General features: G+C 39.6%; 2 protein-coding genes across 2 annotated transcripts; both read right to left on the bottom strand.

Moving 5' to 3' along the window:
• Nucleotides 1–3,897: 3,897 nt before the first annotated feature.
• edf1 (endothelial differentiation-related factor 1) lies at nucleotides 3,898–6,817 on the bottom strand. The gene is made up of 5 exons (XM_083929519.1): nucleotides 6,576–6,817; nucleotides 5,824–5,875; nucleotides 5,506–5,666; nucleotides 4,564–4,657; nucleotides 3,898–4,473 (listed from the first exon to the last, which is right to left on the bottom strand). Exons 1-5 carry the CDS (start codon nucleotides 6,651–6,653, stop codon nucleotides 4,412–4,414), a joined length of 447 nt encoding a protein of 148 aa, XP_083785645.1. The 5' UTR covers nucleotides 6,654–6,817; the 3' UTR covers nucleotides 3,898–4,411.
• A 429-nt stretch (nucleotides 6,818–7,246) lies between these two features.
• LOC310958529 (uncharacterized protein) lies at nucleotides 7,247–11,009 on the bottom strand. Its single transcript, XM_083929506.1, has 4 exons — nucleotides 10,874–11,009; nucleotides 8,527–8,680; nucleotides 8,321–8,425; nucleotides 7,247–7,950 (listed from the first exon to the last, which is right to left on the bottom strand). The coding sequence occupies exons 2-4, from the start codon at nucleotides 8,662–8,664 to the stop codon at nucleotides 7,786–7,788; spliced, it is 408 nt and encodes a 135-aa protein (XP_083785632.1). The 5' UTR covers nucleotides 8,665–8,680; nucleotides 10,874–11,009; the 3' UTR covers nucleotides 7,247–7,785.
• Nucleotides 11,010–14,769: the final 3,760 nt, after the last annotated feature.

Raw genomic sequence — 14,769 nt, 5'->3', positions numbered from 1 at the left:
CAAAGACACCACACACAAACTTCCCACAACTAAATAATGAACATGGTATAAATGCAACTGCTGTAAGGAACAGTTAATAAAGTAAGCTAAAACATAGACGACAGTTAAAGTTCAAAGCTAACTTACCAGCTATTGGCACCATACCTCCCGGTCCATTTGTTTGCTGGTTTGTATCTTTTCTTATTCACAGGGATCACAAACATAGATACAAGAGATACAATGTAATGGTATTTTCCGTACATAAATATAATGCAAGGTTCCTACGCAGTATGGAAAAGAATGGGAGTTAATTTGAATCATTTCCAGGTCTGGATCAGTTTGGAAAAAGGGAAAAGTGGAAAAATGTTTGTATTGTTTTCAGACTATTATCTCACTTTCTAAAATAAAATATATCAATATATACAAATCACAACAAGTTTACTAACGCAACATAGCCAACCTGTAGATGATATGAAACTAATCAAGCTGGCTGTAGAATAGTGTCGGAGTTACCATGGTTACCGCTCACCATGCAACTGCGATTGTCATTTATTGACTTTTTTCCATACGTGTCTACATTTAATTTATGATTCATTTTTATTTAACATCATTTTATTTATTTATTTAAAGTATGCTTACTCTAATAGCCAATGAAGCAAAGACTTATGTTTTCTTTTGTAGTTCCCTGGTTAGTTCTCTACTGTTACTGTCTCTAGGGGTTTCGGAGTTCAATATGTATGTAAAAATGTCTAAAGAATTACCTGGTAACGTAATGGCATACATGGTCAGAATTTAACATGCATGTTAAAAGTTGGATATTAAAACTATTTATTAGCATTATGACATTAGCTTTATTAGCATTTAAAATCTTGCATTCAGATGTTTAATATTGACTGAAAAATCCTCAGAGAAGTCTGGAATTTGAGTCTGAAAAATGTGTAGAAACCCTGTATTCAAGAAACTATGCCCTGACTGCTTTAGACAGGCTAACCTATGACTGATTTAAGCACTGTTTTTGACATATTATATTTTCACTTTTTTTTCCAACATACTACTATGACCTTTTTTTTTTTGGTTTATTTTTGGACCCACTTTTCTATGACTTTTCATGACTTTTTTCAAGCAACTATGCCATGACTGCTTTAGACAGGCTAACCTATGACTAATTTAAGCATTGTTTTCAACATATATTTTGACTTTTTTTTCTCGACATACTATACTATGACTTTTTTTTGGCTTGTTTTTGGACACACTTTTCTATGACTTTTCCTGACTTTTGTCCTACAACACTTGTGTTAAAATGTCTTGTAATTTCTTGGCAACATAATGGCAAACATAGTCAGAATTTAACATGCATGTTAAAAGTTGGATTTTAAAACCATTTATTGACATTAGGATTTAAAATCTTGCATTCAGATGTTTAATATTGACTGAAAAATCCTCAGAGAAGTCTGGAAATTTGAGTGTGAAAAAGTCTGGAGTATTTCAATGGAAAGTGTGTAGGAACCCTGATAATGACTGAACCCCCACCCCACCATGGTGTCACTACTGTGCATTCAGCCGTCATTACAAATGGGAATACTACCATCTCCCGCTATTGCATCTATCCAAAAAAGTATTCTTTTCCCGGACATGCACTTATTGAAGGTTCACTATTGTGCTAATGTTCAAGTTCACACTTGTATTTTAGGTTTTTACTAGAACATGTTTACATACTTTAATGGTCAAAGCTCAAACTGTCTGTCTGAATATATCTTTATTTACCCTCTGTCTGAAACGCTCCGTTTTAGCGCCTGTCTCTTTAAGAACACCTCCTGAAAAAGCCCATTCTGCTCTCATTGGTGAGCACATCTGCGCTCTCATCATCTCTGCACCGTCATTGCAGCAGACGAATTATTGTAACAGTACTGTAGTTATATTTATACTCATATATATATAGTATAGTCGTGACATCACATCTGTACAGAAGTGCTGACGGCTCATTTAAAGGCACAGATCCTGAATATGGGCTGCGTGCATGTCTATTGAGTGCTTTGATACTTTCACAGTATTTATAAAGCACCCTAACCTGCTTTAATAAAAAATACATGGAAATCAGAGTTTTTACTATATGGGACATTTAAATAAAGAAGTACTTCTGTAGCCCCCAATACAAATGCACAACATATATTATTTATAAGTGCATGTCAGCATTCTTTGGATACACAATCAAAACTTGCCCTGAAACCACATTCATGCAAATCGGTATTAAATGATTGTGAATGGTGCTTAAACTGGTACACAACATATTTAACCCATACTTATTTATTCACCCCACTAACAGTTTGGATATATCGTGCTGATTGTTGGCTGGCTCAGCTGGCCTTAGGAAGGCTCTCTAGAAAAGTTCCGGGCCAGTCCAAATTTCCATTTACACTGTTCGAGTACAGCCTGTGACCGATCCTGAGTGCTCCTGCTCTGACAGTTCAACATACCTATCCATTAGAGAGTGCTCAATTACGGTCACACTGGGGAGAACTGCCAGATGAAGATCAATGGAGATCTGGGGCAGCTTGGATTGTCCCCATCTGTGTCCTTGATGTTCTGGTTTCATGTTTTGACCTCATAGCCAGTGGTTTCCTGGTCACCTATTTGCAGCTATTTACCCACACAAGTGAAGCACTTAGTACTGCTGTATGAACTGCACCAGCATGCTTCACTCCTTGATGGATTATATTTTTGGGGTATAGGGTAGTCCCTTTTCACCCAAACCCTGAAGCCATGAAACCCAAGAGTAACAGCAACAGACATGGTAGCATTGCTCTAATTAATTACAAAGATAAAAGTGACACGTTAGCCCGCATCCCGTGGGAACATCTCCCCTAAAGAACCAAACGATGTACATTCACAGCTGCATGGTTCTTCTGGTGATTTCTGCTGCCTGCTATAAGTTGGTGCAACCTTCAAATAAGGACCATATTGATTTACAGATGTGCCAGGGGCAGCACAGGGTCTTATCTCACCAAAGCAGAGTTTTCACTGTAGGGTCCGATAGAGGTGAATCAGGATTTTCATGGTTTGCACTGCTGTACTCACTTTGGCTGTCTCCCCTGAGTAGGCTTCTCAGTACATTGTGCTTTTTGTTTACAATCAGCTCTTGAATGTATTCTATCCCACTTGCACTTCCCCTTACTATGCTGCTTTTATGACCCGCATCAATAATGTCCATTAATCTTTAATAAAAACAGAAGGAAGCCTTACCACTAGCAGAACTGCGTAATTCTCAAATCAATTATTCGAGGTGGAAGTGGAACATTGTAGAGAGACAGCTACTTAAAGCCAAGCTTTATCGAGGCCTGTCATTTTAGCTTTGTGCATTTCTCCATTTTAAGTCAGTTAATTTAAAAGACTACAAGAAACATTACGCGTCTGAACATTTCACCTGCAAAAAGTGCCTAAATCCTTAATTGACACTGTGATTTGAATTACACACCTGTGCTTTATCACCAGTTTTAAACATTTATGGAAATGCTTTAAGAAATGTTTTCAATGTATGTACTACGTTAACAGTACTACACAAAACTGTCACGCCTTTACACAAAATTCAAACTGCAACACAAATGTTTTCTAACAGTACATCAGGACATCCACAATCTATTTCTGGTAGTATTGTGACATCCAGTGGACCAATATTACTACTACATTCAGGTTTCAGCTTGTTGCAGCATTTTCTCCTCCTCTTTCAGAGTACAGATATCTAAATCTGTAGTTTGGATTGAAAATGTAATTTCTGGTTTTGGTATGATTAGGCATTAACTCTTGAACACTGAGTGCTATGACAGCTTTAGCAAAACTGCCAATTTTACTTTTAGGAATGATTGAAACCACCTTTTGTTATGAAGTCTCGTGCTACAGTGGCTAAAAATACACACCCAGAAATGCTGTGAACTGCCAAACTTTATTTTTCTGATCGAAACAAAGAACAGCATTAAAACATTTCCACATTGTATTGACATCCATCCACTGTCAAGTGTGTGAAAAAGATGCAATCAAGCACTTTTGGCTTAACATCATGCTCAGAATTGAGTTTGTTTGGGTCATGAAAATAATTCGACTTTTTAAAATGAGTTTACGTTACTATCAAAAAGTTGAATGTATCATGCCAAAGCCTTAAGCATACAGGTGAAAAATAAAGAAAACTCACAGAACTTTAAGTTTGTGACGCTGAAAAATATGTTCCATCATTCATTCGATTATGCGGTTAAGAAACGGTTTCAGTATGCAGCCTGTAATGCAGTGGAGCACCAGGTCCTCAGGAAGGACACAGGTGAGATCAGCCCAGGTAGAGGGAGGGAGGGATGGGGGGAGAGTTTTAGAAGGTTTCTTGGAGGTAAGGTGGGGAAAGAATAAGGGGAAATCGGGACTTGGGAGGGCTGATTTCGAGGCTTTGTGTTCATTTCTTCTTGGGTTTTGCCTCCAGGGGTAGGCCAATATCCTTCCCACGCAGTTTCAGCCCTGTTCATGACAGAAGATGAACATGTGTTACACAAATGGCAAATGAGACACAATAACAATCATTAAATGCTTAGCAAAGTGTGTTCTTACCGATTGCTCTCTCTACCTTGCCCAGGACCTGGTTGTTGGGAATTGCTCTTCCGCACTCATAGTCCGCAATGACTTGGGGCTTCTCATTAATTTTCTGTGGAAAAGATTTGCTATAACTTTGTTTAAGCACAAGCCGGAAGAATTACTCAAGCATGCAAAAACACTTCCTTTAGCTGGGAATCATTTTTCACATTGCAGAAAACTGAATAGGTATTGTGGTTCTCTCATGCACTATTAATAGTGTCTGACTCTGCAGTGGCTTTGGGCGATTAGATGAATACATCAGCTATAGGTTGTAGTTTTTTAGAGCAATTTGTTATAACCGTTCCAATTTTATTGTGCTGATTAAATGGTCTCTCAGATCTGAACGAGCCACGGAGGCCGTGCAGCAGACAGCACCTCGCAGTGGGGGGAAACGGCGTATTTTCCCATTTACTCAGTGAATTAAGGATTTATTTTGACAAAACCAGAGTTGGTGATTGTTGGAACAGTGGGATGACATACAAAGACAGGTTTGGTGAAACATGTTAGTTTGGCGAAAGCGCTGCCCAAGTACACTCTGGTAAATGTACTGGCAATGGCGAGTTGCCGGGCTGTTGGGGGCCGGGTGGAAAATTTTAACATAGCACCCAACCCTAGTGTGTAGTTACTAGTTATTATTTTTATACAGGACTGTGCCGAGAAATTGTTTGATACATTCAAAGGCTTTTAAAGTCCATATCCTAGCTAAGATACTGTATTTCCTAACAAACAGTGCCTCACAGTCATGTGGCCAGGAAACGACTTTGTTTCACTATTACTTGGTTAGCGTGATGTTCATTTTCTGTTTTTAGGTTTCTTCTTAAACAATGTTTGACAAATCCAGACAAAAGCATCCTTTCCAGCAGTACTGTCAACTGTTATGTATTTACATGTTAATATATGAGAAGTCTGTATACTCACAGTGGCCAGGTCTTTCTGGGTCAGACCTTTCTCCTGTCTGCCTTGCTGAATGTACTTGCCCACCTCCAGGGGAACCCTGTCATGGTGTAGCTCCTCTGTCTCCCGGTCCAGTTTGGATGTGTTCTTTGTCACAAGATGCTGTTTGTTCTGCCCCGCAGACCCTATGTAACAAGCAGTAGATCAAAGTAATGTTGGGGCATCATCAAGTGTTGAAGATGTGAAAAAACAGCATAATCATAGCAAAGTATGTTAACTTGATTCAGTGCTTGTCATGTTTTGCCTGCAGAATTACTACTTGGAAATTAGGTATAAATTTACATTTCTTGGATGTCTCAATGTCCTCCCCACGTCTCTGAGCAGCAGTGATTGCCTAGAGAAAAGATGGACAAATCTTAAATTTCAAAACATATTCCAGATTAAATTAGTGACTGCAGACTGCACTAAGACATGGCTCTATTCAGCCTCTGGTTCTTTTATCACACATCATGTAGTTAATAAGTAACGAATTTGCTTGTGTAAGCATGACGCATAAAATAAACAAAAGGCAACATCAGTCCTGCCTGAGCACACCCACGCCAACGTTTTAACCCTTTTGCCCTGTGGCTAATCTTTCCGCTAACATTTCACAGGACGAACCAAAAGGATAACCCTGTTTTTAGAGCGGCGCTCGTTATGAGTACCTTAGCTAGCTAGCCAAATACCCTTTTAAGGTTAGCTAATGATAGCTAGTTGCTATTTTGGTCACCGTCATATATTTAACAAACAGTAGCTAGCGTTACCCATGACTCGAGTCTTCATTTCTAGGTTAGCTTTAGTTTTCCTAAGAGACTTTAAGTTAATATAACACGCAACACTCAACCGTTATTAACGGCCATGTCCACTGTTGTTGTTGTTATCAGCTAGCATGCTAGTCAATTTATCCCGTAACCACGTGTACCACATTTTACTAATGCTTCCACGAATCGTTAGATCGGGTGTTTAATTCAATGTGTAGGAGGATTTTGGCTAGTTTAGATGGTTCATAGTTACATAGACAGAAACGTAGATGCAGCGAGGTGTTTCTTGCTAACCTGCTTGGATTTGGCCTGGGCAGCAGTCGGCCCCTTCTTCCTCAACACAGTCACGGTGTCCCAGTCACTTTCTGCCATGTTTTTATCAGGGTTTCACTCGTTACCCGTAATATTTGATATATATACAAAAATAAGTACAACTCGGTGAGTTCAAAGTTATCCGTTTAAAGAAGTTAGTGTCTCGTGAAACCAGACGCTCCTTCCGGAAGTATCCCACGCGTTCTGCCAAAGCTTTATCAACAACAGAGTGATGAACAGTGGACAGTCTGGGATCAGAGGGGGGTCTTCTTCCTCTCTGGATTACTGGAGGATGGCAAACAATTGTAGGTGCATACCGCCACCTGCTGTACAGAAGTGTGTAACATCCACATCCCGTTATTTGTCTGTGTTCTCAGAGTCTAGTCACCGACCCTACCACCCCCCCCAATGGTCGCTAATGTTTCCCTTACGGACATAATATGTTACTATGACAATAGTAAGGATAAGCCTCTAATTCATGATGTTCACTTTTTTGCTCTTATTGTATAATGAATGTACCCCTTTAGTGTGTGTGTGTGTGTGTAGTATTTTTTCATTGAAGGAAAATTAAAAAACAAACAAACATAATTTAGAGAATTTCAGAAACTTTACACAAATGTCGCGGGGAGAAAAGATGGACACAGACACCGTAGGATTAGCCATGCTTTTATTAGAAATCTAGCATGTTCAACAACGCAACAAAACAGGACAGGTATTATATGTAAAAATTTGGCATCATAATGAGTGAAAATGTAACAATAAAATGTGTAAAGACTTTGGTTTTCAGCCGATTTGGTGGAAATGAGCTGTAGAATATTTTGCACTAATTGCCACCTCAGTTCATCTATCTGTTTGAACTTCTTCCCCCAGGTAGGCGTTACGGAGCTCCGTATGCCAGGACCATCAGACACAAAAACAGTGTCTTTCCCCAGGCCGTCTCCCTAATCTCCCCAGAATCCCCCTGCCATTGCATGCCCATTTGCACTAAACAGGTATATATATATATATATATTCCATCTTGTCTTCTTTGGTAAATACTTAATTTTTATTTTGGATTTCCTGTATTTTTTTGTATTTTTGTGTATTGTGTACACAGAAGAGAGAGAAAAAATCCAGAGTCAACTCACTTGTATGTTTGCACATACATGGCGAATAAAGCAGATTCTGATTGTCGAGGCCACAGTCCACCAGGTCACCAGTTACAAGACATTTCAGAGGCAGCATCACTGTTTCGTCGCGTGCGGATGGGGGACCAGCCGAACTCTGAATGGGCATCCTCAACCTGGTGGAGACGTCCTAAGCGGTAGCCATGTTTGGATCCCTGTTTCCCTGCCCATGCGCGGGGCTTTGGATTCATCTGGAAATAGATTAATCAGAAATTAGAACACAGCATTGTACACTGTCTGATGTGTATCCAAGTCTCAGAATAGTACCAGGTAGAACACTGGAATGAATTAATTTCCTAAGTTTTCTAACAAAGCAGCTAGATCAATCAACGAAATCTGAATGCAGTTGGACGACCCTGGTTTTTACAGATTCTTGCATAGATGATAATTCAACCAGGTTGCAAACCAGGCAAAGTTGGCAGCTGCAATCTGTTTTTGTGGCATTTGCTTTCAGCTAATATAATAATATTGAGTTCTGGAAAAAATAAGCTAAAGAAGGGCTTACTGCCAACTTTTGGATGCACATTACCTCGATCCCGTCGGAAACTATCCATTTCTCACCTGAACAAAAACAGATGTGTTCATGTGAAGAGTGTCCACTCGCTCTGACAAGTGATTCAACCATTCAAGATGCTCAGCGATAGCCTGGGTAAGATCACCGTTGCTCTGTGTAAGAAAACGAAATAATGGCAAAATACAAGGAAAATTAGTTTTATACAAATAGTTTTTTTTATTATAGATGGAGATTTATTGCTTGCCAAATGTACCCCAGACAAGTTATCCTTCAGTTCAACAGCAGCGAGGCGAACATGCTCCAGTTTGTCAGTCTGCTCTTTCAGCCGGTCGTCGAGCTCCTGCATCATCATCAGGCCTTCATCGGGCCTGACGCCGCCCCTGGTCGCCATCCTGGGTCAAAGAAAACTGAAACATACTGGCTTGTGAGGAATGACAATCAAAAATTGAAATGTCTTTTTGGAAAAATATCTGATGCACTCACACATGGACGGATGATGAGACAATGGGCCCCTGGGCACAGACATATAAGAGGCCCCCCACTCTGTCTCAGTAGCAACAGGACACCCAGATTCAAAGAGTCTACTGAAAAAGCCCAAAATAAACCTTCTCGTACCATATCTGGAAAAGTCATTAAAAAAATGATTTTTAGAACTTTTAGATTTGCTTGTTTTGTGTGTAACAGTCTCCATGGTCTTGCTCCACCACCACTAAATGAATTTATAAGGAAAGGGACTCTGGGAGGTATGAGCACCAGGGCTTGTGACAGTGGAGACTATGAGATCCCCCACAGGCTCACCGCATTTGGAAGGAATGTGGTGTCTGTTGTGTGTGTGCGTGTGTGCGTGTGTTTGGGGTGGGGGTGCATTTGGAATAGTCTTCCCTCCACAATAAGGGAACGCCCCACATATTCTTCTTTTAAAGGACAACTGAAAAAAAAGTGTTACAACTAACTGCACTTGTGTCTAATTAAACATTACTTTTCTGTCTGGGTCTGGTGTCCTTCTGACTATGTAATGTACTGTGCTGTGTGTCCTGTCTCTTCTATTTGTATTTTATCTATTGCCCTAAATTTGCTGTTTCTTCATTTTATTTATAAAAGGGACTACAGATGCAAATGAGCAGTTTTGCTATAATCTGGCATGTTTACAGAGATATGTAAATATTGATGTTCCTTGATGTGCACTGTCCCTATCTTAAAATGAAAGCATTATTATTATTATTAGTTGTTTCTAGTCATCTTGTTGTCATTTAATGTCCATTTTTAGTTGTGTTGTACTCTGTTAATGTTTCTGCATCTATTTTTAGTCATTTTGCATCTTTTTGTGGTCGTTCTGCATCTATTTTTACGTTTCTGTCTTTTTTTTGTTTCACATTTAGTTTTCAAATTATTTTGCATCCCTATAGTCATTTTTGGTTGTTTTGTGTATACTTGTGGTCATTTGGCATCTTTTTGTGATCATTTTTAGTGTCAGCAACATGTTAAGAGTCAGGGCCTCTGACCTTCTGGGCCTCTGAGCCTGTGCCCGGTAAACCTGCTCAGTAAATCCATCCATGCATTCAAATATCTATTTTTTCCCAATCTTTAAGCTCCACATGTATTTTCAATGACTCTTAGATACAACCACCAGAGGGAGGCCCAGCTTCGTTACCTTCTGTGCTGCAGTGGAACAACCCTGCTGCTATCTTTCCACACACATTTTACAGTTATAGTCATATTCACATTACTATAGATATTATTATAGATACTGTAAGTGTGTTTGTGTCTGTCTTTGTGTCTGTCTGTCCATCTCTCCGTCTTTTCTCTCTTGCTCTCTCCTTTTCTTCCTCCCCAACCAGTGCAGACAGATGTCCGTCCTCCACAGAGCTGGGTCTGTCTGACGTTCCTGTTTGTTATAGGGAAGGTTTTCGTTGCCACCGTACTCTACGGGGGAATTGTTGGGTCTATGTTTATCATAGAGTGTGGTTTGTAAAGTGTCCTGAGATAACTTCTGTTATGATTTGGCACTATAAATAAAATTGAATTGAATTGAATTCAGAAAGCTCACCAGCATCCACACCACGTCACCGATGAGGACAAATAAAGAAAATCATGGTTTTGACAGTAAGTCAATATTACTTACAACTGAATGGGAACAGCGACTGTAAAAATCCGGATTTAACCATAGAAAGAGTTTGTTTCACGGTGTTGCTGTTCCCATCCAGTTATATTGATAGTTGACAAATATTTCCTGTCAACCTTTCGACTAACACATCCCACTAATGGCGTAACGGAGACGTTAATTGGTCGCCACTCGAGTTCAACAAGTCAGTTTTACAACAAGAGTTAGTTAGAGCCGGGTAATGGCTGACATGTTTTCCTCTCGGGGGGGAGACATGGATTCTTTAAAGTTAACCAGAGTGGGACGAAAGGTTTTGCGTTTGTTTGGAGGGGATTTTAGCTTCTGCTACGAGGCCCCAGATGTTTTAGCTAACAGCGCAACATGGCAGCCGTTGCTTTCAGAACGACACTAGGGTTCTAATGTTAAACGTTATTCGGTACCTCACCCAGAGGACGGGGGGTGGGGGCGCCGAAAACGTAAAAAACACAAGTGAAGTTACCTCGTTTATCTGACGCGGAAAAACCCAAAATGCTCCGAGGTAAAAAAAAAACGCCAATAAGTCCTGTGGTGAAGTGATGTATGAGACTTCTTCCCTCCGCGGTCACGAAGTGGAAAAACGATGTGTTCGTCCAGACAAGCCTCCTTTTGTCCCGCAACAATCCCAGGAATCCGACTCTGCTGACGTCACATAGCCTAGGTTCTACAGGTGCGTTATTATTGTGGTATTACGGTAATTGTTAAAATAGTGACCAAACCAAAACAATGGATAATGTCACACCGATATAAGAAACGGACTGTGTTATAATCCCACTAAATGTTGTTTTTATGAGCAGTTAAACCAAAGCATCGTTTCATCTGGGGGATTTTTATGAGATTGATGTAAACGTTGTTTTACAAGAAAAAAATTGCTCCCATATCCCTTTAATCTTCTTGGGAGTCATTGAGGGGCCATTGTGAGAGCTTGCTCGACAAAGATGGATACTCCATTCGGATCGCAAAGGTTTTTTAAACTGCACCTATGTTGATTAGAGTATTTTTTTAAGTCTATTTGATGCCCTAAATAAATGTTTCTTCATTCAAACTGCTTTGCAAACTTGCACGGATTAAAAAAATACGAAACAAAAGAGAAGGATGTCTTCATTTTGTAACCAAACATCCACAAACTATTTTCTGCATGGATTACATGGTACACGATGTACACCATAGACTAAGAGACAGGACATGCGTGTTCCAGTTAGATTGTTTTATGGCAAAACGGTCCATGCAAACAAGCGTTTTTGATAAACCCTTATTTAAAAGAGGGGAAATGCTCGACTGAGGATAGGGTACACACAGGGTATATCTGCTGGGAGAGAAATCCTTGCAGTGTTCCAGTACCTGGAGGAAATGATGGTTTGTCATGTTGAACACTTCTGCATGAAATGCTAAAACTCCACATATTAACAGGTCAGTGCATTTCGGAAACTGTGCTCGACAGCCTAAAATCATTTCCCCATAATTTGTGCTTCACAAGACTTTGATGCATGATTTTAATATGACAAAGTGAGAATACAGAATCAACAGTACATTTAAGAAATCACAACTGCTTTATTTCTTTTCTTTCGATAAGCTCTTCTTTTTTTTTTTTAAACAAGGGAGAGTAATGACCAAATATCTGAAAAGGATAAAGATCAAGTAGGATAAATAAAATGCTGGATCAGCTGTAGAAAGTACTGGTCCTTTGACAAAATGAAATATGCATCTTAAAAATACAAAAAAAAAAAGTCAGGGCAACATTTTGGTGCAGGTACAATGATGAGAAGCATTGAGATCTTTTGCAGTAAGGGATGACAGGCAAAAACACTCCAAGCCCGATAAACCTATCAAGAAGTGAAAGCAGTCCATTTTAACACAGTGACCTTTTCAACGTTAAATCCTTTATAGTGCCACAATATCTAAAATGAAATGTGGGTTTAAGCCTCCCCCCCTCACCGACAAGGCTTGACTGTACAGTTAAGTATGCATATACATATATACCAGTGAACCACTGTCAAAGATAAATCGCAACATTTTGTAGTGTCATGGAGCGTTATGGTAAGCAGTAACATTTAACCAGTTATGGCATTGTGAGTTTCAAGATGAGTGTCCAATACCGAAGAAAACAAAAAAACAAAATAAAAGATGATTCCAACAACTTCACATTTTCAAACAGAACTAACACTTTAAAAGTCCTTCGTAGTCCACTGGAACTGCAGTGCTCACAAAAAAAGCTTAAGCAAATATAGTATTTTAATTTAACAAGCAATGCTATATGTCTCCCGTTTGTGATCGTAAGCGTCTAACAGAAAAGAAGAATAGTTATTTGGACCCCGATTGTGATTATAGTTGGGCTGCATTTATTGCTAGTGCCACCTCAGAGACCAGATGCTTATTAATCAAATGGTGATGAGTCTGTTTCTTCACAAGTCCCCCACGGTAGTTAAGTGGGATTTTAACAGAATTAGAGAGGAAAGTCTTTCAAGAGCCTTTAAAGAAGAAGAAGAAGAAAGCTGAACGCCCCAGATGGAGGGATGTAAAAATGTAAATCACTTACATCACATGTTCCTTAACAGACGGTTTGATTCATCACAACCCAAACAAAGCGATAAGAAAGCAAACATTTCAATCAGCTATTTTTTTAGGGGGGTCCTTTACAGCAATTACGAATGCAGCCCTCTCCTCCCCCCCGCCCACACAAAAAAACTTCACAATGAGCCCAAAGAATCGTTGCCAGCTTGGTTGATCGAAATCCACACAAGTCAATGGCAGCACTATGAATGCTGAGTCCAGGTACAGTCTCTGTGAAATGTTGCTCTGTTCTAAGTAGGAGTCCCGCAAGTTTACACACGTTCAGCACATCACATGCACACGCTGTATCAATGCCAGTGAAGTTCCCATGGAAGCAACATGATTTTGGTAAAATGTCCACCTTTTAGTTTCAATTAACATACAGAAGAGAGCGAGCGACAGGATGTTAAAGCAAAGAACAGAGTTTTAAGGAAAGAAATTATTTCTACTGATCTAAGCAGTTTCCGCCACAGGTCATGGGCTGGGTGAGGTACCCCAGAAGAAGCATTTCTAGAGTGATGCACTTGACTTTTGCCATGTTGACATGCAATGATGTCCACAAATTGGAAGATTTTTTTTCTGGGTTAATAAAATAAGTCCTTTACCAATATCAGGAATGGGTGATGACTTAAGCATTATATTTACCAGCAAAAACGCCAATGAAAAATGACAAAAAGTGCCCCACTGCATTCAAATTTGTTTAAAAGAAAATAATCAACAGGCTTCTCATAGTGAGTTGTATCAAGTGTCTGCCCGATCTTAACGACTACAGTCCATTAAAAGGGAGTAAATACAGTTTGGCAAAATGGTATGAAAAATGAACCAGCTGTCTGAGTTGGCCATTTTTCTTTTCCCCACCTTGGAGAGGAACACAAAAAAAACAGAAATATTTTTTTCTCTTTACCAATCTCCCCTTAAAAGTGACTAATAATAAATTAAAGAGGACATTGCAGAGATCTGCTTAAAAGACTGTGTCTATGTATATATTTATATATATTTATATATCTCTATACGTGGTGTGAAATAATAGTGTCCAGTTCTGACAGTTCAAGAGGGATAATTCATTATGATGTCTGCATGTATGCCCCTTGCCATGGTGCCGTGGGATAAGGTGGCTCTTAGAAGGCTCAGATATTGGTCAAGGGCCTTGTGTTGGCAGGCTGAGCGGTGATGAGGATTTTAAGGTCCATTGTTATGCCTTGCCCTCCTCTACTTTGACAGCCTGGGGTTTGATGGCTCCAGTGCGTGCTGGTTTGGCTTGCCCCATGGGGGGTAGGGGCTCCTGGAGTTTGCTGGTCATGCCCCCGGATGGTGTCTTGCCCTCACCCACTGCTTTGCGCACTTCTCGCATGGTTTTATTCTGTAAAACGAAAAGGCAGAGTTACTAAAACCTACAGCAGCACCTGGAAAACCATAAATTGACAGTAACATGGATAGCCCGAGGCTAATGCTCAGCTACTGACTAAAAAACAGATGATCAACAGTCTTTTGACAGATTTTCTCTGTCTGCACAGTTACTTTGCCAATTTATGATTCGTCTGGAAAAGCAGTGTTGGCAATTACTTACATTGGATCAGTTTTACAGTGTCTTAAAAGCAGGAAAGATGCTCAGCTATCTATAACAGCATAAGTGCTACTCTAACCTGATCATTTCTAACCATAGCCAGGGTTTCCACTGGGCTTGTATTAAACTTAGGGAAACCCTGATAACAATGATTACATGCTGACTACTTTTTACTTGTAAACTTTTACTGACACATTGTCACTTAAAATTAAATGATTAGCTTTTCACTAGTCAAAAAGAACATG

This window comes from Echiichthys vipera (assembly GCF_963691815.1).
Source record: "Echiichthys vipera genome assembly, chromosome: 16".
NCBI classification, from domain to species: Eukaryota; Metazoa; Chordata; class Actinopteri; order Perciformes; family Trachinidae; genus Echiichthys; species Echiichthys vipera.
The sequence above is the reverse complement of the archived record's forward strand: the minus strand, read 5'-3'. Positions and strand labels throughout refer to the sequence as shown.